The 26,125-nt window shown below is 34.1% G+C and overlaps 1 protein-coding gene across 1 annotated transcript; it reads left to right on the top strand.

Annotated features, from left to right (window-relative positions):
* LOC132554028 (protein Wnt-10a-like) lies at positions 1-25,509 on the top strand. Its single transcript, XM_060218325.1, has 5 exons — positions 1-185; positions 12,435-12,697; positions 21,739-22,004; positions 24,742-24,888; positions 25,195-25,509. Exons 1-5 carry the CDS (start codon positions 1-3, stop codon positions 25,507-25,509), a joined length of 1,176 nt encoding a protein of 391 aa, XP_060074308.1.
* The last annotated feature ends 616 nt before the right edge of the window (positions 25,510-26,125 follow it).

The following is a 26,125-nucleotide window of genomic DNA, read 5'->3' as shown; positions in this document are numbered from 1 at the left end:
ATGGATGTAACCAATACAGGTACATGTAGCAGATGTAAAACAATGCATTGTAGCAATATAAATCCGGAGGGTCGTCGATGGACATCTGACCGCTGTGGCCGAACAAACATCACTCAGTCTTTATACCATTCCAATACGGGGAGGACTCTAACTCTAATACTTTTGCTGTTCATACAGTATTCCTGGTGAGTACATCTGTAATTTATTGAAATATCCTTAGTATGCATCGCCGTGATTTTTTAAATATCTAAACAATTCTTGGTGAAATTCATTTCAATCAAAAGAAAAAATTCTTTCTTACAATTTATCTGAAATATTCCAGGTGAAAAACTTTGTATTCAATGGAAATGTTTTTCAGTGAGAACTTTTGTAATTTATCGAATATTAATTGCCACGTGATAAAGCTTTGCTAACTATGTGATTACCTATGAACGACTCTTTTTGATGATGAAGCAGTATCGTTGGTTTTTATCTCTATTATTCATTCAGCATTAGTATTTCTTTTGATTTGATTTTTATACCTTAATTAATTTTAGTTATTGTTTGACAGGCATATTTGTCGGTGCTCTTGGATTTTGTCAAATATATAATAGTACGTTTTGGAAAATTAATACTGTTCAGCTTCTTTGTACGTGTCTCTTCTCACCTTATAGTACCTTAAGTTCTCTCTCTGGAACGTGTTTTATTTTTTATTTCACATTTCCGTTAAGTATGTTAATATTGCTGGTTTCATAGCTTCCTAAATAATTTCATATGATGTGGAATGCAATTTAAACGTCTCAGTGGTGTTGTTACAATGTATTTACTTGTGAACATTTTAAAATTTTGTTGGTGAGAGTGTTCGTTCCTGTTTCTTTTACTATTTGAATATACAACCGTCTCATGGATGACAGCCAAACAATTTAACTTAAGCATTCAGTTACGTCATGGCAATTATAATAAACATAATGGGCAATGCAATTGATGATCGGAAAGGAAATATCTTTTGATTTATAATTAAGATAGTCAACGTGAGCATAGAAAAAGTTTTCAAATTTCTCGTCTTTTGTTCTAAATAAAAAGTCGTTTGGGTGTATCATTCTCCGACGTTCAGACCAGGTTTTTTTCTTTTTTATGTAATTAAAGCTCTGTTGTAAAGGATCGAAAGGTCTTTATACATTGACTTTAACGCAAACAGTACAAAATATACTCCTAATATTTGATTGTGTGCATGCTAATATTCAGATATTGCCAGAACTATATTCATGCGGAAAATTTTTAGTACTAGTAGTGATACGACCAGGGAGTTTATGTCTTTCTTTGTAATGAAAGGTTTTATTGACTTATGTGTCTTTTTTTACAGTCTTCGAGATTTAAGGTTATATAACTCTAAAATGAAAGATGCTATTTTTGCAAAATTCGAGATGATCGCAGGTGGTAGATACTGCTGGTGAACTTTAGCAAGCGGGGTTTGCAATAAACTGCATCCCACGTTTTGATTCATTCAAAGAATGACATAGTTCAGAATATGCTTAATATTATTTTGAAAGTATTCTGCATAGGAAATTATGAATTTTATTCATTTTAGGATAAGTTATTCTCCCCATCTGGTTTGTCACTATGCTGTTGATTGATTGGGATATCCCTTAGTTGTCTGCTATATTTCAACGGTATAATCCCTAAGTATTACTTACGAGTCCTAGAAGGACGAACAAGCTGTATGATGTGATGTAGTATCACTGACGAGTTCTAGAAGGACGAAACAGTTGTTTGATATAGCATTACTTACGAGACCTAGGAAGACGAAACATCTGTATGATATAGCGTCACTGACGAGTCCTAAAAAGACCGAACAGATGTTTGATGTATCATCACTGACGAGTCATAGAAGGACAAAACCATGTATGATGTAGCATCACTGACGATTCCTAGAAAGACATATGACTAACTTAACTTCAAAACACAACAGGACATATATATACCACCGCGTCAGTATTCGTAAACATAAAGCCTTATAGTTTAGTACATAACGGTGTCATAAACGTTTTGTAGAGTCGATTGAGGGGTTTTAACAATAATTTTTGTTCATCAGGGAACAAGAAAAGGTAGGTAATAATTTTGGAGGTGATCATATCGTTTGATGGGAGGATACGTCTATATTAAGTCGACTATTATCACAAACCTATTATCAGAAACGTGTATCTGGTATGTGATTATATGTGTATCAGGACACAGGCAGCAGTTAATGATTTTCTATGGTAGGTAACCAGCATTAATGAAGAACAGCATCATAAATTATAGAGCATACAGGGTAACTATGTCAGTACAGGAAAGTATCTGAATGTTTACTAAAACGTTACATGTTAGTGTACTTTTAAAGTTGATATGACCTTATCTTATTGATCGTTTTAATTATTATGAACCTAATTTAAAACAATAAAGAGAACGTTCGCATTAGATGGTGCAGCTTTTTTAAGAACGACAATTTGATATTTTTTTCTTTTAATGTAAGGCCTTGCATCAGAGAAAAAAGGCTTAGGAAACGGTCAGATGCAAACTCTGATACATAAGGACATCGTTTCGGTCTATCTACAACATCAAAATTGTTGTAAAGCACAAGAGTCTTCGTGAGGGGTACCCTTTATCAGATGTCGTTATCACTGCCTACATCATTGATGGAACTTTTACCTTTATCCTTCGGAATACCTCTATTTGACTCTTGTAATAGCATGGCTAGACCACCATGTATCATACGCACGCACTGATGTTGGCACATCTGCTTGATACAAGGTTTGATTTTAAATCATGCTGTAAGTTTAAGCCTATATATAATGTGAATATTTTATCGTTGTTTTGGATCTTCTGTTACAAGTTTAAACAAGTAAAGGGTAAAGATGTTTCATAAAAGAAATAATAGACAAGAGTTTTCATACGCATTACGTTGTATGGCGTTATAAAGGGACAACAATATCAATGGTCAGTAGACAATATAAAGGGTCACATTGTAAGATGAAGTGTTGCGGACCAGAATACCAAGTGTAACAATGGCTAATCTTGAGGAGGAGAAAGAGTGCAGATTATTTCGGAGATTGAATAGAAGTGGGATGTGCTCAAGATTTAAGATACTGCCATGTAGTGCATAGAGGAAGGTTTTCAAGTTTTATCAAAATGGTTGTAATATTATTGTAAAACTAAAAATGATGAAATAGGTCAGTTCCGTTGATAGAAATGTCATGATATTAGTTGAATTCGATAAGGGGATATAAATCGTTGATTCTCACCGTGAAAACGATTAAGTTATCCACTGAGTCAATCGATTATTTACTATAAAGTACAGTAGACTTATTGAATGTCGATTTATTTATTTATTTATTTACTTATTTATGTATGTGTGAGTTTTGTTCGTGTGTTCCTTGTATTTGTGTATTATTTCCTGTAGTTTGTGGACACAATGAGGAATTATAGGTGAAGATTTTGGTCTGAAGATGAGGAAATTGTATGCATTTTTGTCGTGTAGTAAAATCTTTACCCTTGGCTTATGCGTAACACATATCGTGTGTATGGGGCTGATAAACGATCTGTGGGTGCAAGAAAGTGCATGTGTTTCTTTGCATGCAAAAGTGATTAGAGTTCCCCTACAGTTAAGAACATAAAATAATTTCACAATTACGTTTTATATAAGATGGTTTTAGTTTCGAGTTGAAAATGTCGATATAAACACCATAATGATTTGTTTCACTGCCTTGTGTAATACAGATAGCGTTAAACATTTTAGGGAACATTATTCTTCTCCATTTCTCTCACTACTGACACGTACGGGGCCATATCGCCTTACCAATCCCTTATGCCGTAGAAAAATCTCTAATTCAAAATGACATCGACACGACTTTGGATTCTAAAATAGATATGTAATCGTGTGTTTATATCAGTGGGAACGAGATGTTATAATTATAGGCGTTTTATTTAGCTTAAATACAATATGGTGTAAACAGGAGGTATATGTTCACTAGAGTGGGGATGAACATGTCAAGTCACGGGGTAGCATTTTTTATTTACTGATAAAGCACTGTACAATCATTAATTTTCTAGAGAGATTTATTTTAGGTGAATTCCATGGTACTCTTAATCCGCGAATTTATGTGTAAACGAAACATTAAATGCAAGCAAGATTTGACTTGGAAATCAAGTGCCATCGAAAATAATCATTCATGGAAGACCACGAAATTTTAGTTCCACGATTTTACAGTAGGTGTATTGATACTTGTATACTGTTTACTGTTACCTTTTTGGTGTCCAACATCTGTGCGGACGGCATATCACACTCAATACTGTAACTTTAAGAGGAGAGGCAAAAACTGTCTTATCATATTGAATTTTAGTCAATACGAATCTAATGTTTTTGATTTCATATCCATTTTGAATCCCAATTATATTCAGAAATGTTACATATATTGCTACTTTACAGTTTTGTTAAAAACTTTAATAGGTAAAGTTAGATGTGGGTATCAAGGTATCAACTTTGAATTGTACATATATATAATGCGTACTTCATATGTGGTAAAATGAACACCAGATATGATATTTCTATATCTTGTCATGAAGTATTTTTGGTAAATTTGTCGTATTCTTTGGATTTCTAAACTTGTGTTATAAATTCATTTTCAGTTACAAATCAACATTACTATCCCTGTTTCGTTTGCTTTCTTTGAATTCTCTTTCGGTCTTATTTTCATCTAGTTTGTTTTTGCTTCGGGCTGTTCATTATGGTGTAGTCCTGGATTAGGTGTACATATATTTGATCTTGATGTGTCTAAACTTAAATGTAATCAGAGACATATACAGGTATGTAATTTCTGGGGTAATGGATTGTTTTCGCACCTGTAGCCACCAACAGACAGTTCTTGTCACTGTGGTTTTTATACATACTGCTGAATCATTTCTGTGAAATAACAGATTTATTTTGCTTCAGGTCATGTTACAAGTCTTTTATTTCAAGTTATCCACAGATAACAGACGAAGACAGTGACAATCTTTAGGATTTCCAAATCCACAGATTGAAATTACAAATCGCGTCAGCTGTATTGCATTCTTGAAACAGTGACCATATGACCATATGTATTGCGATATTTCGCCGGGATAGAATAATTCTTTTATATTGTTAAAGATGGATCTGTACCAAAATTATATTGCTTATCAGGGTCATGTCTATTTCGTGGATATGCACCGCGTAAGTTTTCGCGACAGCAGAAACATATATTTCAGGGGATTAGACGATGTATGTGTTTATAACGCCGGGTCTACTACTACATGTTACAAAGTTTTCGGTTTATTTCTTTGTTATTATGTCATCTAAACAGTGAAATAGCAAAACCCTTTTTTTTGGTCTTATTCTCTTTGTACTTTTTCATGATTTTCCGTGTAAATCTTTCGCTTGTTCATATTTTGCCTCATTGAATTTGAGTTTGGATTATGATTATGTTGACATGTTTGTCTTTTCTAGCTGTTTTTCTTTTTACAAAACTTTATCATACTATGGTAGAACGTAATACCGATGAATAGGTTTACTTGATACAGTTATGTAGGTGTTTTATGAGAGGGGAAGATTTTGGTTCTAAAGATGGAGGGATGTCCTGAACGACCTCATGTAACCACATGAACAACTGTTTGCACAAGGAGGTATAATAGCACATATGTTGTGAATATAAAATGATAGCACGTGAAATTGACTACTCACCAACCATGCGGTGAGTGTATCAATGATATCAACATATACCCACCCACTCACGCGACCCACACGCTGGGAGCACCAACACGAATGGATGAATACATTTTCAATTACACGGAAAATGATTAAAATTTGTAATTGATAATATTCATATTTTGTAAATCAACTCTGTGTTACCGGAATGTGCGATAAACACAAAAGCGCGTTTTTAATATTGCCCTTCCTTTTGAAAACATGAAAGTCCGTGAGGGCGATCTTCTTTCATAAAAATATACTTCCGGTTTTGAGAAACTTTGATCGATGACGTGATAAATAGGATGCTGTGAGGTGACTATACAATACCGAAATATCTAGATGAAATTGATATTTTTCATAAATATCAGTGTCTAGCAGTTTACAGTATAGCACACAACGTTGTCCATCGTCATTCCTGATCTTGATTGAAATTCAAATATAAGTAAAAAAAAAAGATGGTCTCACTGTTTCAGCGGAATAAAAAACGCTAAGATAGATATATATCAGGTGCATTTTAGGTGAAGAAGATAAACTGCTGACGAGAAATAAGGATATTTGTAAGTAGTCGTTTGATAAACTTAGTTAAACCATGGTTTAGATAAAACAATTGACGGAACCTCATAAAGTCTTTCCTTAGATTTTAAATATCATTCGACCAGATCTACGTGGTAATTTCAAGAACCTCATTCATACAGTGGAGCCCATAATGCATAATCCCAATTACAAATTTCGCACTGTAAAGTTAAGCCCCGGAATTTTAATTCCTAATTCAAATTCAAGCATCACTTTGCTATTGCGGTTTCTGACAGAACATTTTATATCTTTTTGTAAACCAGATTCTAGCTAGAGCTTATCATATTCCATGTTATGTTTTCAATACCTGTGTTGATAACTAAAGACCCAGCACTTGCTATGAAAGCCTCTTGATTCTAAACTAAAGACTAAATATCGGAAACGGAAAACTATACATTAAAGATATTTGACTTCCATGTACTGTTTTATTCGCTGAAACCCGAAGCTCAAATTTGACAAACAGAATTATCAAGAACAAAATTCTGAAATACAGGACTAAGGAAATGTTTGATGCAAACTGAGACAAAGGGCAACGCATAGTCAATTCTTTATCCTTCTTAAGCAAATGTTATCAATATAAGACAAGACGTTTTTTTTAAATTTCATATTATCAAATTGTTTTCCATGCAAGACAAATGAGAACACGTAAATGTCCATTTGATACAAACGTAGATAAGTATTGAAAATAATGGATTAATCTCGCATGCTTTGTAATGTAATAAACAAAACATAAAGACACATTCAAGTGAATAACACTTTTTATTAAGAACATTTTTGAATGAATGTCACTTTTTGATTCAATTAACTTAGTGATGCAGTTTAAAATGTACCCATGTTCTTGACATTCTTTCAAAACTAAGCATAGCAAAAATGAATTGATTAATCAAATTTTGGTTCCGTATGGTGCATGACATTTGTATGTACCTTGATCATTTTCCTTAATTGCATGCTGGTTTCAATTTTGGGCCCTTAACATCACTGGCGAGTCGTAAGACAACGAAACGTGTGTGGTGTAGGTTAATTAGCTCTACTTTACCTCATTCTAAATTTGTTAGAAAAAAAATATTATTCGTCTTTTGTATAATCTTAAAAGATACATTTCACGTCGAGTTAGTAATTATGGTGCATTATACAAAGATTTCGACTACTCGGACTCGCCAGTGATGGTAGGGGTGGAAAACATGAAAGTCCTGGAGTGGATGAGTTTAGGGAAGTAAAAGTCAGACAAAACACTGATATCAAAAACAAGACCGTCAACAAAATTAATTTAAAGTACTGAAAATTCTTTAAATACTCAAGTAAGGTATGGAATGGTATGGAAATAATGTATATTGTTTATTCTCGGAATGCAATAGTGAAATTTATGTAATTCCAGGGGGCACAAGATGACAAGTCAGTCGAGCTGCGCATGATACCGATAGTGTTATAGGCCATCAGATAATAACACTCATTATAAAAACACCCCGTTGTTAATCTAATCAATGCTAATGATAGAAATCCAATTTAAGGTGGCCCAGCCCCCTTCAACCATTACCCTAATAGGATTAGCGTTGTTGGACCGTTAAACACCCAATTTACTCCTTGGCTGACATATATTGGTTCCTCAGATAGGACAAGAAGGTACCCAGGGTGGGTGGCCTTTGATGAGAAATCATTTCGATGACTCCCTCATGTGTGACTAACGGAGAGATATGACAATGGGACCATAAACATGGGGACACATACCCCTTAAACAAGCAGTAGATACTGGTAAACAAGGGGAATGATAACCCACTCAGGTGCTACACAGATCGTATCCAAATCTCATCTTGTCCATTTAACAAATTAGGCTATCGATGTATAGAAACTGGTAAAACTAAATTATCTCCTATTTGTAAAAAGTAGTGTTTAGGTATGGAATCACCTGTACAGGTGAGTGTGGGAGTTTTGTGGGGTCGTTAACACTGTATTGGGACGGTCAGCTACATAATGGCTGATACTCAGTGCAAACCAGTATCCCCTACTGTCCCTGAATGATGACACATAAGGAGGTCACGGTTCACTGATAACTGATGGCCCGTCTATATTGTGTACACGGCCAACTCCTGACACAAACAGATTTCTCAACTCAACGCTATTTTGTCAGTTTAACTGAAGAATGATATCTCAACATCGTTTGCAGGTTACCTTTTTCTTTATCATCATTACAATTTAGGATAAGATTTCTATGAAATTAAAGTTGTCACTAGATACTGTAAAGTCTTCTATTTACTAATTATGTATAAAACATGTTCTTGTTGACACACTGATATGACTTAAAGGTTTCTGTACCTATAAACAAGTAAACATGTTATCTATACCATTCCATCATGTCTCGGTCATGAAATATAGTTACTTGTAATTTACTGAGTGCACTTTGTATTTGGATTGAAAAACTTAATTTCTTACTATTACTAAAGATCACACATCAGCAGGCTCTGGTGTATCACCCTATATATATGAATACATTGATGATAATATAAAAATCTGTCATCTTTTGGTGAATGACTTTACCAGTAAAGTTGACACCAGTTGATTGGGTGGTGTTCACATTTCATAATGTGAACAGTGGTGACATTTTTATATTAGTTTTTATTCAATGAAGTTTGATTTCGCTTTAAGAATAGGGAGGGGAGGGTGAAACGATGCAGATTAGTTTTATTTTTTTTACATGTATACATTGTGTAACGCTTTTGGTTTTAAATTCTGGAATATCTTTCATTTATTCAAACTATGAGCTTGAATACGTGTAAATATATATCAATATAATAAAAGCGATATTTCACATAACAGGAAAATAAATCAGCGTTATATAGAACCATCCTTTAAATAATGCGTTTAATAGAGTCAATCTATAATTAATACGTTTAATAGAGTCAATCTATAATTAATATGTTTAATAGAGTCAATCTATAATTAATATGTTTAATAGAGTCAATCTATAATTAATATGTTTAATAGAGTCAATCTATAATTAATATGTTTAATAGAGTCAGTCTTTAATTGATATGTTTTAAAGAGTTATTCTATAATTAATATGTTTCATAGAATCATTACATAAATGAAATATATTAACATGTTTCTAGTATTTAATCATGTTATATTAAAATCTCGATTTCTGTATCTTGGTCATCACTTGTCAAGCAAATACAACAACGGTGAAGTTAAGTTTCGTCACGGGTTATAATGAAGGCAGTGTCAATGATGACGCGACATTCTGTTTATGTACTTTACACCAAACATTGAAACCACATGTTTGTGTGGACATTATAGTTTTATTTCCTCTATAACGTTAAACCTTTATGGTGTTATGTGGACCAGCCCACACACTTGGGTGACCATTTTCTGACCAACAGGAAATGAGTAACACATTTATTGTCAGCTTGTAACGACATGTTGATGTCGACACTTAATATATATTTGTAAAAACTCACAAAGACTGTTTACCCCGTTTTTTTCTCATTTCTATTCGGTAAATTCATTACCAATCCTGTGTAAAGAAATAAATAAAATAAAAAACGACGGTTGGTTGCTACAATCATCTATAGAAAGGTTAGGCCCAGCACTACTTTGGAAATTTAGGTAACATTGAACAACAGAGACAACATCATTACAATAACGATAATTGATAATAAGAGCAGAAATATATTGATCATGCATCTAATGAAAGAATATAACAGTAAGGAAACTAGACAGAAAAAGTTTGGCATGAATCAAACATTTAGCAACAAACACAAATAAACATTAATGAAACAATAACATATATATGTATTCATTTATTCGTGAGGGATCTTTCGAGACTGCACATTTATAAAGCGTGGTAAATATATAGAGAATATATGATCTTAAAATATATGCTGTCTTTTGGCAAGGGTGAAGATAAAAGATTCGACAGAATTACTTTCTGAAATTACTTAAAAAGACGTTTAATAATAAAAATAACTTTTTAAATAAGCGATTTTATATGTGATAAAATTAATAAAATTGCTGTTATATTCGTTCAAGTGTGGAACTATATTTTTGAGCGGAGCTATTATTTTGGCGTACGTCATCAGGCAAAATTCAGCAAAACGTTAACGTCAGGTAAACAAAGAAGGGACAACAAAATAGTTGAAGTTTTGATGGTGAGTGATTTCCAATCAATGTTGCAGGATAAAAGGAATACATAGTCAATGTCATGAAACATAAACTGCGTTTTTGCTCGAGACAGAAAGACAAAAGTGGCTGGCCCGAAGCGCAGGATAAAATGATATAATGTCTAAGCAAAGAACTTTAATCGTTATAACAGTGCGGAGGCTTAATTAGTAGATAAATTAAATACAAAGATTCCTTTTAAATTTCATTTTCTTAAACAAGGCTGTAAGAAAAAAATACTCAGTTAATATAATTTGAATTTTCTTCAATTCTCTTATTTTAAATCTCCATTTCTCATATCGAACAGCTTTAAAGAGAAAATAATCCACTTGTTATGTATACAAAAAAAAAAACACATGCATTGCTATCATACTGGAAACATAGATATTAACCGTTGCTGATAATATCACTGAAAAGGCCAATGATACCCGTGAAGACGCTTTTTTCCTTGCCTCATTCTGAAATAGGAGACATGACTTAAATCGCAAATTAGTGAATTCACGAATTTTCCGCAGATCAGGTTCCATGACAAGAGCTTCGTAAGAGGTTTGACAAACACATTCCTTCAGATATGAATATTGTCCTCGACAGAAAATCAGTTGATCAAACAAGAAAGCAAAATCTTTATATGTAATTTACATTTAATTGATTTGAAAAAGAATTGTGCCCATCTGAAGGGCGCTTTCGTGCTTTTAGACATCACTTAATTAAAACGGTATGTTGACTTTATAATCGTTCCGTTTATTTATGATTTAAGAAGTCAAATCCTGCATTTCAGAGCATCTCATTCAACAGAGATTTTACACAGTACTTTGACTAAAGCACACCAGTGGGCTTGTTCAAACATCTCACGTTTGTAGGCAGAGAAAAAGAAACTCCATTAAAAAGATAACTGCTAACAAAGATTTGAACCGCTCATTGGAAATTCCACATGACTTGGACAAGGACGAAATAACACACTTATACGTGTTGTTGGTAAAAAGAGAAATGATTTGTTTTCTGACCCTATAAACGGAACTCTTCAAAAATAATTTTCACTTATATTTTGTTTCTCTGTCTGTCAGGATGTCAGGCTCTCTCTCTCTCTCTCTCTCTCTCTCTCTCTCTCTCTCTCTCTCTCTCTCTCTCTCTCTCTCTCTCTCTCTCTGCTACGTCCTTGTTGATTTAGAAGATTACACAGAAATTGATAGGAGACAACCATTTTTGGTATTATTGTACTGATACTGCCCTAGCTCACTCAAGATACATTTTTAGAAATATATTTATGAATTTCCGAAAACGTATAAAAAATTATTACCAATCATTCTTATTACAAACTCTTGCGGACATCAAGTTGAAAATGCAGCTATCGGACTATGATCGTGGTCTGCTGGAGGACTTACTAGAACAGTTTCTTCTGTTAGGAAAAACGATATGTACTTAAATCATCCTTGAGCTTCTGTTAATTACGATTTTTCACCACACGGACTTCGGTAACGTTATATTATGTTTTTCACAACGACTTATGTAAAGTCAGTTTTGTATGTCACAAGGACATATGTGAAAGAAATTATGTATCTCACAAGGACATGGGCAAAGTTATATTATGTATCTCACAAGGACTTGTGTAAAGTTATATCATGTATCTCACAAGGACTTGTGTAAAGTAATCAATTTTTGAAATTCACTTCGATTAATAACGTTATGTGGCGTAATTAACACGGATTTTCGTAAGGTTATATTTTGTCATAACAACGCTACAATTTTCCTTCACAGGGGCATGAGTAACGACATTCTACAGTTAAGTCTACCCTAAGATCCTGTCCTCGATCATAACACAGTCTGTAAAACACACCAAACCTTGTCTTAGATATGCTGCATTTTCTCTTCACAGGGGCATGAGTAACAATATTCTCCAGATAAGTCTACCCTGAGATCTTGTCCTCGACCCTTACACACCCTGTAAAACGTCTCAACCTTGTCTTCAAAATGCTACATTTTCTCTTCACAGGGGCATGAGTAACGATATCCTACGGTTAAATCTACCTCCGGAACCTAACCTCGACCCTAACACTGTCTGTAAAACATACCCAGCCTTGACTTCCCGTCAGTATGAACACTGCTTCCAGCACCCGGATGTGACAGCATCAGCCATTCAAGGCATTCAGGTCGCGATCCACGAATGCCAGCACCAGCTAAAAGACCATCGATGGAACTGTTCTACATTGGAAAAGAAAAATAAGAACCCTCACGCAAGCCCTATCCTCGGAAAAGGTAACTTACCAAATTATATTTGTATAGAAGCACACTGCATTCTACTACATTGCTCGACATTTATGTTGGTTCCCACTAAATCTATTTGTTGAACTGGAATTAGAAATAATTCAAGAAGCCCATAAATGGGTATTTTAAGTGTATAGCTTCAAATTATCAGCGGTTCTGTCTCTTGTCAGGTATTATTTTTTTCTCGTCTAGAAAAAAACAATTATGATTTTATTTCTTTTTGACAATCAATCACATTTTATCGATTTATTGATTAAATCCTTTGGTAATGCAAACAACACGACACCTTCCTTAAACCATAAAAAAGACAATTGAGAAGATGTTAATTCGCAGCTTTATCATTAGTCTCTTTCGACAATATAGTCTAATGAGAGTAGGAAATCTTAAAGAGTAGCCATTTTAAAAAGACATTCAAGACGTTGCCATAAGCACGGAATAAAATCCGCCTTCTTTACCAAACATCGTTCCCTGTTCTTGTCTGAAAAAAAAAATAAAAAAAGTTTTGTCACACTGAAACTTCATAGTTATGTAATCACAGAAAATGCTGTTATACTTTAATATACAACAGTTACGGTATCAAATGTTGAATTTGTATTAAATTTTGCTTATCAGCTCTACGTCTTTCGTACAATTTTGTGTCTTCTACTACCAGGCAGTCAAAGACTTTTGAGTTAAGTCCCTGACATTATTTAGTGCATAATAATATATATCGAGTACAAATAGGTATATTTAAAAGATCTATATCCTAGCGACATTTCAACATAAACTCGATATCAAAACTTATAATATAATATTGTTTCACAAAGAAAAGAACGTTGTTTATCTTGCACACGCGCTGACGAGCTGATGTAATCGTAAAGATGGTTAACAATTTAATTTTTAAAACATCAAGTAAGTGGAATGTGACAATTAATACTCTAACTATTTTGTGGAATGTAAAATATAACGCATTTTTGTAGAGTTTGATCATAAACTTCAACATCATTTTGAATTAAACAGTTGAAAAATATGTACATATATATTCCCATTTCTTAATGCTTCAAATACAGACGGGTTTGTAGTGGTAATCGGTAGAATTTATAGTAGTGTGTCTATTGTAAATAAACAGCTAATTCACACCGTTGACGGCTTCATTTTGAAACTAATACCTGAAACCGGGTTGTGTTAAACAGGGACGAAATCGACACCAACTACCATGTAATTTCAAATGTCTAAATCGGAAAGTTCCGACCAAAACATTCCGAAGGTATGACAAAATACTTTTATATGGTAACAGCCCCTATTTTAACTATGATGTGGAGGAGCCAATGGGGAAACTTGTCTAGACTTATATTTATCCGAGAATTTCCAAGCACCAGTGACTTTGTGTTTGGAATTAAGATTTCCAAAAACAAAGATAAATGCCTTTCTTATGAATACAGAAATTAGTACACAAGGAATTGAATTTTCAAGTAATAACATATATCAGATTAGGGTTTAGTACAAATAGTTCTACAACACCTCGGTTTACCCAGTTTATAGAATCTTTTACCTGATTTTTGTCAATGGGGTCACGGTTGAATGGTTTTATCTTTCTGTTTACAGTCGAAGTACAATTAGGATTTTAAAGTGAATGATTGTAAATAAAAGCAGTAAACATGAAATGTTATAAAAGTTTATTTCAATGAAGGTGATACCTGTGGGTTTACAACCCACTCACCAATCCCCAGTGTTCCCCGTATATCGGCGTGTGGATCTCGGCACTTTTGTGTCTGAATGGCAGCAACGTATCAACTACGCATTGCTAATCATTATACCAATGTTTATCAAAATATAAAAGACCTAGCTGTCACACCTGTACAGCGGATTTCTTTGATCTCAACACTCTACAGGTAATACAACATACAGTCAATTAATTGGTAAACCACAAGTATCCAGATGGATAAATAACCTCACATTGATCATTTCGTAAATAGAAATTCCCCGTTGATATCTTCAATTGGGATTGAAAAATAAACACAGGGTCAAAGCCATCCAATGTCCACATTTTGTCACAGTACAGGAACTTATAATGTGTAAAAATCTCATTTGTATAAATTGACTGTTATGTGAATACAATATGCTTGTATCATTAACGTCAACTGACTGAAAATGTTTACTTGTATCAAAATCCCTTTACCATGAAAGAGAGGTGTACTGTTGTGTACATTGTAGACAACAATATATTAGTACTGACGTATAATTGAGAAAGACTTTAGGAATATTTTATCCTTAATTAAATAATCATTCTTTTCTTAATATGAATGACATTTTCCCCATTTAGTGTTTTCATAGAATATTGGTCTAAAGCTAACTTTGCTTTGCTTTGTCGTGATGGTGCTAAGTTAGCGTGGACTTGCTAAATGAAAACGTCATAGGGTACAAATCTCTTACGCATCTAATGGAGCAAACTTAAATACCGGGGAACAAGATGTCCATTCACGTTGGACAAATATTGAATGTTCGATAAGAAGGTTCAAACAAGCTTGGATGTCAGTTATAGAATGAGAAAAATGTTTTTGATATTTTAACAAATTGTCATTGTAGCCACTTCAATAAACATTTGCATAGAAAAGAGAAAAGTGAGAAACGGCAAGGAATCCATTATACATGGCCTGATGGGATGACCCTTGCATTCCTAGTCCATTACACTATTTATATATATCGATATTTTGTGGTAACAAGTGGATATTAGGGCGCATGCTGTGTCAGTTATACAGTGACAATACCATCATTAACACGACCCTGGTTATCTATCGTGTGGAATTCCAGCCAAGTAAATATGGTGTGTTGATATTTCTTTACTATTTGTACTCTTAGGAATGTCAAATATACGTCTATGTATCGATATGAAGGTTAGAGATTCTTGGACCGCTTACAGAGAGACACATACCAGGGACATATTGGCATGATCACGTGACACTCAGTTCAATTCTAATTAATAAAAATGTTAACGAGACGGGTTGATAAAATATAGCTTCCAAGTTTTTTTTACATATGTAGTTGTATCTTAATGGCGTTTGGGAATCATTGGTTAGTAGTATCCGGAAACCTAAATAAAGATTGTACAAAAAGGTAAAAAAAAAGTTGATAACACCTTTTAATACAAATTAAGAATCGGATACTGTAGATCTTAATAATTATATATGCTGCATTCTATACTAGTTCGTCATTTTAGGACTCGTCGGCGATGCTAAGGGCCTAAATGTTTTGTGAATATTTTATCTGTAAGCAGCAGTTCAATACTGTACAATTGTTATTTCTTAGATGTAATTTATTCGCTAGATTTAAGGATGGAACGAAGTTACAAAAATTAGAAAAATCTTGTAATTTGAAATTAAAATCTATAAAGAAATCTAGGGTCCATTTTATAACAGTTTCTTTAGCTTCAAGCTTTTGATAAAAATGCCAAACTTTTTGAGGTATGTTATCAGTATAATTTGTTTTAAAACTGCTTAACATACATACGTTATAAATGGCAGGCTTCAAAAATAAATATATCTATGTGTAGTTCGGTTACTATATTCACAAGAAATTTTTATCGTTGTATGTTTCAGGATTATATTTTAAATATTGGAGCTTTTTTATTGGGTCATTTGTTACCGTGTCACTATGACTATATTTTTTACACAAATACGCATGCGCGAATATAACGGACTTGTTGTTACATTTTGCCTTCACACAACACGTAAAACACGCAGGCCATGTGGTTACCGAATCCGTCTGATGTCAGCTTGGATTTCTAAACCCTAAACGTGTTGCTACCAAATGTGATGTTAGGAACTGTTAATTGCCGTTAAACACCTAATTCGATACCGTCTGGTGAACAATTAGTAATCCTGCTAGAATCTGGTAGTCATTATGACGGATGTTTTTTGTTTAGGAATGATGAAGCTGTAAATCTAGAATTTAGGAATCTTGTGTATAATTGAAATCATTTAATGATTAAAAATCGATAACAGATGGCAGCTACAGTCTCAGAATGTCCAAACACAAAAGTGTATATAAAGTCTGTACATAGAGGTATATATAAAGTCTATAAAAAAAGGTATATGTAAAGTCTATACAGAGAGGTCTATATAAAGTCTATACAGAGAGGTCCATATAAAGTCTGTACAGAGAGGTCCATATAAAGTCTGTACAATAAGGTCTATATAAAGTCTATACAGAGAGGTCTATATAAAGTCTATACAGAGAGGTATATATAAAGTCTATACAGAGAGGTCTATATAAAGCCTATACAGAGAGGTATATATAAAGTCTATACAGAGATATAGGTCTATACAGAGAGGTCTATATAAAGTCTATACAGAGAGGTCTATTCTATATAAAGTCTGTACAAAAATGTCTATATAAAGTCTGTGCAGAGAGGTCTATAAAAAGTCTATACAAAGAAGTCTATATAAAGTCTATAAGAAATATATATGAAGTCTGTACAGACAGGTCTATATAAAGTCTATACAAACAGATCTATATAAAGTCTATACAGAGAGATCTATAAAAAGTCTATACAGAGAGGTCTATATAAAGTCTATACAGGGAGGTCTATATAAAGTCTATACAGTGAGGTATATATAAAATCTATACAGAGAGGTCTATGTAAAGTCTATACAGAGAGGTATATATAAAGCCTATACAGAGAGGTATATATAAAGTATGTTCAGAGAGGTATATATAAAGTCTGTGCAGAGAGGTCTATAAAAAGTCTGTTTACAGAGAGGTCTATATAAAGTCTATACAGAGAGGTCTATATAAAGTTTATACATAAAGGTCTATATAAAGTCTATACAGAGAGGTCCATATAAAGTCTATACAGAGAGGTATATATAAAGTCTATACAGAGAGGTCTATATAAAGCCTATACAGAGAGGTATATATAAAGTTTATACATAAAGGTCTATATAAAGTCTAAACAGAGAGGTCTATATAAAGTCTATACATAAAGGTCCATATGAAGTCTATACAGAGAGGTCTATATAAAGTCTAAACAGAGAGGTCTATATAAAGCCTATACAGAGAGGTCTATATAAAGTCTATACAGAGAGGTCTATATAAAGTATATACAGAGAGGTCTATATAAAGTCTATACAGAGAGGTCTATATAAAGTCTGTGCAGAGAGGTCTATATAAAGTCTATACATAAAGGTCTATATAAAGTCTATACAGAGAGGTCTATATAAAGTATTACATACAGGTCTATATAAAGTCTATACATAAAGGTCTATATAAAGTCTATACAGAGAGGTCTATATAAAGTATATACATAAAGGTCTATATAAAGTCTATACATAAATGTCAATATGAGTCTATACAGAGAGGTATATAAAGAGAGGTCTATATAAAGACATAGAGGTCTATATATAGAGAGATCTATATAAAGTCTGTTTAGAGGTCTATATAAAGTCTATAAAGGGAGGTCTATATAAAGTCTATACAGTGAGGTCTATATAAACTCTATACATATTGGTCTATATAAAGACAAGGAGAATAAGTCCAGATTTAATGATTAAAAATCAGATGAGCTACAGTCTATATATATAAAGTCTGTACATAGAGGTATATATAAAGTCTATAAAAAAAGGTATATGTAAAGTCTATACAGAGAGGTCCATATAAAGTCTATACAGAGAGGTCCATATAAAGTCTGTACAATAAGGTCTATATAAAGTCATACAGAGAGGTCTATATAAAGTCTATACAGAGAGGTCTATACTATATAAAGTCTGTACGAAAATGTCTATATAAAGTCTGTGCAGAGAGGTCTATAAAAAGTCTATACAAAGAAGTCTATATAAAGTCTATAAGAAATATATATGAAGTCTGTACAGACAGGTCTATATAAAGTCTATACAAACAGATCTATATAAAGTCTATACAGAGAGATCTATAAAAAGTCTATACAGAGAGGTCTATATAAAGTCTATACAGGGAGGTATATATAAAGTCTATACAGGGAGGTATATATAAAATCTATACAGAGAGGTCTATGTAAAGTCTATACAAAGAGGTCTATATAAAGTCTGTACAGAGAGGTCTATATAAAGTATGTACAGAGAGGTATATATAAAGTCTGTGCAGAGAGGTCTATAAAAAGTCTGTTTACAGAGAGGTCTATATAAAGTCTATACAGAGAGGTCTATATAAAGTTTATACATAAAGGTCTATATAAAGTCTATACAGAGAGGTCCATATAAAGTCTATACAGAGAGGTCTATATAAAGTCTAAACAGAGAGGTCTATATAAAGTCTAAACTATATGAAGTCTATACAGAGAGGTCCATATAAAGTCTATACAGAGAGGTCTATATAAAGTCTAAACAGAGAGGTCTATATAAAGTCTATACAGAGAGGTCTATATAAAGTCTATACAGAGAGGTCTATATAAAGTCTATACAGAGAGGTCTATATAAAGTCTAAACAGAGAGGTCTATATAAAGACTATACAGAGAGGTATATATAAAGTCTATACAGAGAGGTCTATATAAAGTATATACAGAGAGGTCTATATAAAGTCTATACATAAAGGTCTATATAAAGTCTATACAGAGAGGTCTATATAAAGTATATACATAAAGGTCTATATAAAGTCTATACATAAAGGTCTATATAAAGTCTATACAGAGAGGTCTATATAAAGTATATACATAAAGGTCTATATAAAGTCTATACATAAATGTCAATATGAAGTCTATACAGAGAGGTCTATATGAAGTCGGTACAGAGAGGTCTATATAAAGACGGTATAGAGGTCTGTATAAAGTCTGTATAGAGAGATCTATATAAAGTCTGTTTACAGAGGTCTATATAAAGTCTATAAAGGGAGGTCTATATAAAGTCTATACAGTGAGGTCTATATAAACTCTATACATATTGGTCTATATAAAGACAAGGAGAATAAGTCCAGGTGTTACGGATGGGTAAGCGTCTTCTGCTTCATCGACCACACCCGTCATGTAAAGTTTGGTCAATCCAAACAAGTAATGTCTCTTCTCAAATGAGAACACAACCACCAGACACACCAATAAGCATCGAACCATCCAGCTTCAATCCCAGAAAAAAAAAAAGAAAAGCATTTTCCAACGGCACTTTTATAACTAGATAATTCCAACATGTGTACAATGTTATCACATAACACGATACAAAATAGTAAAATCATCATGGTCAATGGGCATGTCAAGATATTCATATTTCTGTCTATGCTTTAATTATCAAAACTTTACAAACCTCGATAACTATTGAATTTTGATAGTCGTTTGTGACATAAGACAGACAAATTATTTCAACCTTCTCAAATATATCACAAAGAAAACTTATCTTGATATACCGACACTTCAAAATAAATGCAGAACCGAGGCCTATTGATGAAAATGTTGTGAATGAAAATTTTAGTTTTGGAAAAAAAAAGATGTGAAGTATTTAAAACAAGTACGTGCAATGTTACAATGACTCTATGTACACAAACATACTTAAATAGAAAATCATTTAAATGTCTGTATTTAGGACAAAGAACTTCTTCATAACTTCCTTTGATATTCCCGCTAATTTTAGATAAATTAAGATTTCTTTTAACCGACTGAGACATTTAGGAGGTGAATGGTTTGACTTACGAGGTAGAGTTTTGGTCAAGTGATGAGTATCTCAGTGTGCTAGTGGGCTATCTAACTATCTGTATAGCAGGTATTTTTACAGATACGTGCTAGCAGTAATTTTGATCCTTGACCCTTTACGATCTCTACGAGATTGGACGAGATATTGTCTCGGTGAAAGATGATTGCGGTTGTAATGTGGTAATGTCAAATCCATCAGCCAATCAGAGGTCTTAAAATTAGTGTGGTGCGGATCTGTGATCCAAAACCATTGATTTTATCATTACATGTATCTAGTGTTAAATTTTATATAGCATATTAATCAAATCACTAATATTATTTCATAAAAAAATTACATATTTGTCATCGAATGATAGAGATAAATGGCAGACAAGTTAGAACATATACCTTTGGCAGGAAATTCGATGGAAGAAAAAAATTTACGAATTCTAAATCTGCACTAGGTAAAAATGCAAGGAAAAAAATTGAGATATTGCGTAATTTGCACCTGCAAAGATCAAAAGTCATGCCTTTGATACAATGCATGATGACGAAAGATTTGGAAGTATGTCACATTCCAGATGTTAAATACAACAGTGTCTACCTTAACCGCCTTTACATATAAATTCTAAAATGATATATAATGATAAGTCAGTCACGGATAATTTATACGGATTTGGATATTTATTGATTGTTATAAGGGAATGACAATCTATCACCGTTATCGCTTTATCATTTAAAATATTTCCAATAAATTGATTTATTGGTCTATACCTCATTAGGTTGGCCTCGTGATTTATATACTGCTGTTATTTCGGGGTTCTTTTGTGAAAATAAATCATATTTTAAAGAATTAAGTCACTAAATGCACTTTTCGAGAACAAATTTCTGACTCTTTCTATTTTTTAAAAAAATTAAATGAAAAAATTCTATCCATTGTTATTAGTTCTGTTATTTAATGATCACTTTTGTAGTAATTCGTGTATATTGTAATAACAAAGGAGACAGCTTCGGTTTTGAGCACAATGTCACAATGTAATTTGTATACAAACATAATATACTTTATACAGGTCTACATCTTTTGTTTTCAGAAGATGTGTTAAGTTTGTTTTCTCCTAAATTTAATTTTTGTTTAAATTATTGAATTACCGCTGTATACAATGTGTGTATATGTACATATAAGTATCATACCCCCTATAGTCAACGCTCTGGTATGGCATCATTTACTATTACGTTATGTACTAGCACAATAACTATATCAGACGTAGTTTCGTATCTTTTTATTCTCAACATTTCCGGAAGTTGACAATTTTTAATCCTTCCTTTCCCCCAGTTACGTCTGTTTAGGTAATACAAACATCATTGTTTTAATTTTGAATTTAAATTAATTTTGAACTGAAATTAATTTTGAACAATTTCATCTCCCAGGTTTTCGGGAATCAGCTTTCGCCTATGCCATCTTGGCGGCGGGAGTGACACATCAGGTAGCCAAGGCTTGCAGTATGGGGAAGTTACAGTCTTGTGGATGTGACATGAGGCAACACGGGAAGGTCAAGGACAAATGGGAGTGGGGCGGTTGTAGTCACAACGTCGAATTCGGAGAAAAGTTTTCCGCCAAATTTTTGGATGTGAAGGAAAGAGCAAAGGACATTCATGCCAAAATAAATTTACACAACAACAGAGCAGGTCGTTTGGTAAGTGTAGCATGTAAAGATTTTCTATTGCCTGAACTAGGTTTTCCTCAATAAGCACTTTATCAAAATGGCTTTAACAGATTCCGAGGGCCCAACACTGAATCAGAGAGGGATTAATACCTACCCTACATCATCTTACGTGTTTACATGTGTAGACTCACAAGTGTCTTGTTAGTTATAACGCAAGATGAACGACATGAGTCGAGTTTAAATTGTATATTAGTGGTTACAACACAGGAATCTCAAGAGGTTTTATTCCGATCAACTGTTCCTGGCGGGATGCAAGAAATATTCAAATTACCATAGACTAAAAATACAACAACAGTAGAATCGTAAAGTTTGAAATCAAACCTTAATTTACATTTAATGACTACGTAAGTTAAATGCCACATTGTCTACGTGTGATGTACTTGAATTTCCGTCAGACCTAAAGCAAGGCGGTTCCCCGAACAGTCGTTAGACGAACATACGGAATGTGTTTAAAGTTTCTCGTAGTCTCTTCATCAATGAAAACTCAAGAGGTTGGAGAAACAGACTGTTGCAGAAAATTGAGCTAATTATACGGCCAATAAATCGCCCGTCTGGCACGCGCGGTATCTATGGTGATAGCACGGTCACGCGCCGGAAACCTACAACAAATATGGCGACCGCAGACGAGAGAGCTCATGCTGTGAATGAAAGTGTTCTTTCAATCTTCCTGCTTTCTTATATTTTTTTCTTTTCCGTACAAAATCCATTTTATGTTAACTCGTATTGTCAACATATGAAGCTGTAAATATTCTACTGTAAGGGAGTTTCGTTGTGTTTTAAGACAATTTTGCCTTGCCATCATTCTGTGTCACTTTGCGGTTAGGTTGTGCTTACAACTGTTCATTAACAGATGGTCACAAATATACTTACACTTACTTAACTTAGAACCATCATCGTAAACATGGCGTAGATCGCATTTACTATAGATCAGGGAGGATATTGTTTCCAAAAGGAAAACGGGGTCTAGAGAAGAGAGGGGACAAGAGGACAACGGGGTATATGAAAGCGAAGGGAAAACAAGACCGCAGGGTCTGTGGGAGAGCGGGGATAATTGGACTGCTAGGTCTGTGGGAAAACGGGGACAATTGGACTGCGAGGTCTGTGGGAAAACGGGGACAATTGGACTGCGAGGTCTGTGGGAAGCGGGGACAATTGGACTGCGATTTCTGTGAGAGAGCGTGGACATTAGGACAGCATGGACTATAAAAAGTATAGTTGGTAGTTTGAACTAATTGGTGATATTGTGATATATGTAATTTGAAGAAACTATGTGATAGCAAGGGTGATGTGACAGCGGGATTCATAGGACAAACAGCTATTTCACCGAAGGATGCATGGGAAAACGGGAATTACGGGGCATCGGGAATGGCACAATTGAAGGTATATGGGATAGCGGGAACAAGGATTATGGAGAATGGATTGTGGAAAGTGGAGCCGATGAAACGGCGATGACTATTAATTAGCTGAGAGTATGAGAAAGGCCATGATGAAACTATGGTGATTGGGAATAATAAAAATCAAGATTTCATTCTCCTCGAACCAGCTTCTCGTTAATCGGACGAGTTGTCGGTCAAACTTGTGATATTTACATCGATACCAGTTTCAAAACAGCCGGATTACAAGTCTCGCAGTTGGTTCGGAGAGTGTAATGTGCCGTTCTAATTACCCCTAGGGGTTTATGTATCAAACCTTATTTAAGAACCATCGAGACTCTTGTATAAACGGTTCCGACAAAAAACGGCCAACGTAGTCTGTGAAAAGTATACCAGTGTAACTCGATTCTTTATCACGTTACCTAAATCTCGTTTGCCATTCTTTGATTCGAGATTTTATGAGGGTTTTTCTGACCGAACCGCATATATGCAGTCGGTTGTTACTTGGTATTAAAGAGCACAATTCATCTCAAGGTTTGGCGTTACAATGTCAGGGACTATCTATTACACAACTATAAGAACGTTGTAGACATAATTTCTCCGTACTTTGATCTTAAAGATTACTTCTCCACAATAAATATAGTAGGGTCGACCATGAAGAGCCGCACCATTGTAAAGTACATATAAACCATGAACATAGTGTATATACAAGTTCTCTAACGGAAAGGACGTACAAAACACGAATATATAAATGTATACTAAGGTACGCTTTAGACACAATGTTTTGAAAATCAAACCTGTGCCCTCCCTTTATACTTAGTAACCAGCGTGTGTCAGATAAGACTTTTTTTTTAAAATCTAGTGTCCTTTGGTGTGTTCAACCAATTTGAAGAACTTTGCTTTGAGCAAATGTAGATGTAGATAAGGAATTATCGTGTACAAAAATCATTTCTAAATTCATTAGTCAACTAAAAATGGTGTAACCACTTGAAATAAGATTTTAAATGAATATAGGACGAAACATCTTTTGTTCCGTTTCTTAACCACCAAATCCCTCTGTATGGAGATCATTCTACCAGCTATGAGTGGTCAGCTGATAGCAAACCCCGGCGAGGTTGTTATGAAAACCTTCATTAAGTACTAACCACACTTTGCTCTTTCCGATGGCCGTCATGTCATTATTTGGTTTTGTGAAGTCGTTTTAAAAAATGATATAACGTTTTTCTTGATGTGACATTTATTTTGCATTTTGGTGTCCATGTGAGCTCGTGTTGACTCGATATTCCCGTGATATGATAAATATATTCTATATAGCATTATTTTCATCATTACAGTCTGTTATAAGAAATGTTCGCCGGAAGTGCAAATGCCACGGGATGTCTGGGAGTTGTGAGATTCAGACATGTTGGAAATCTACACCCGATTTCCGGGAGGTTGGAATCCGGCTAAAAAAGAAGTATGACGCCGCGAGAAAGGTAAAGGTAAAGAGAATGACATTATTCTATCTTCTCACTTCCTTTCATGGGAATTAAAGGGCGGACGGAGTATGCCATTGCTTACAATCTACATCTTTATGTCTAAGGGAGGCAACTCCTATAGAATTTTAAGACATCTCGAAATTTTACTGTGTGAATGGATTAATCTTACCAAATTCTTTATTTCATTAAAGATCAAAACTCTGATATAAGAGATCTCCTGTGTATTCATTGTTTGTAAATATTCTAAGTTATTACTTTTCAAAATTGTACATAACAGTTACCAATAGTGTCCTGTTCTGTATTTTCCAGGTGAATATTCTCAATGCGGCCGCAGCGAGGTACCGTCGAATTAGACGCAACACTCGAAAGTCAGATCTGATATTCTACGAGAGATCCCCTAATTATTGTGACGTCAACCCTCGCGTTGACTCCATAGGAACCTCTGGTCGACTGTGTAATAAAACTAGTTCCGGTGTGAACAACTGTCAAACGCTATGTTGTGGGCGTGGCTACAACACCCTCCGAGTCAAACGTACTGAAAGATGCGACTGCAAGTTCCACTGGTGTTGTTACGTCGTGTGCAAAACTTGTTCGTACAATGAATGGGTGACAGTATGTAAGTGATAACTGTGGCACTGACAACGAATACCTAACGAGATTTTTGTATACAAATGTGAACATTTTGAAACTCGTCATCAACTGCAATAACATATGTTATAAGGTTATATCGCACGACAGAATCGATGACGAAGATGACAAGAATTCTTCGAGATATATTTTTAGATAAATGTTCTCGTTTGGTGTTTCCTAGGTGGTCTGTGACGTTATGGAACGCATATAATATTAACAACGAAATCGGGTGATCAATGCTATAGAAAATAAAATGGCGCCGATATTTTAAATGGAACAAATATTTGTTACCTGAAACTATTTGTACTCTTTCTAAGTGCTATTATAATACACAAATGCCGATGTCAACAATGACAAAATTAAAAAAAAAGTAGTACCAGACAAGAACACTCCACACGAAGCAGGAAGTGGCTATAAATGAACTCTTAGCAAGTCACACCTCACGAATTACGCGGGAGTGCACAATGCATGGTACCAAGTCACACCTCACAAAATTGGCGAGTCTTCAACTAATTGTACCAAGTCACACCTCACGAATTACGCGGGAGTGCACAATGCATGGTACCAAGTCACACCTCACAAAATTGGCGAGTCTTCAACTAATTGTACC

Source organism: Ylistrum balloti, unplaced genomic scaffold, assembly GCF_031769215.1.
Source record: "Ylistrum balloti isolate Yb309-2 unplaced genomic scaffold, AGI_CSIRO_Ybal_v1 Utg370370, whole genome shotgun sequence".
Taxonomy (NCBI): Eukaryota; Metazoa; Mollusca; class Bivalvia; order Pectinida; family Pectinidae; genus Ylistrum; species Ylistrum balloti.
The sequence above is the reverse complement of the archived record's forward strand: the minus strand, read 5'-3'. Positions and strand labels throughout refer to the sequence as shown.

Coding starts and splice junctions, on each gene's coding strand:
- LOC132554028 (XM_060218325.1), top strand. CDS start 1: ATGGATGTAACCAATACAGGTACATGTAGCAGATGTAAAACAATGCAT. Junction 186..12,434: donor CTGTTCATACAGTATTCCTG/GTGAGTACATCT, acceptor TTCTCTTCACAG/GGGCATGAGTAACGATATCC. Junction 22,005..24,741: donor ACAACAGAGCAGGTCGTTTG/GTAAGTGTAGCA, acceptor TCATCATTACAG/TCTGTTATAAGAAATGTTCG.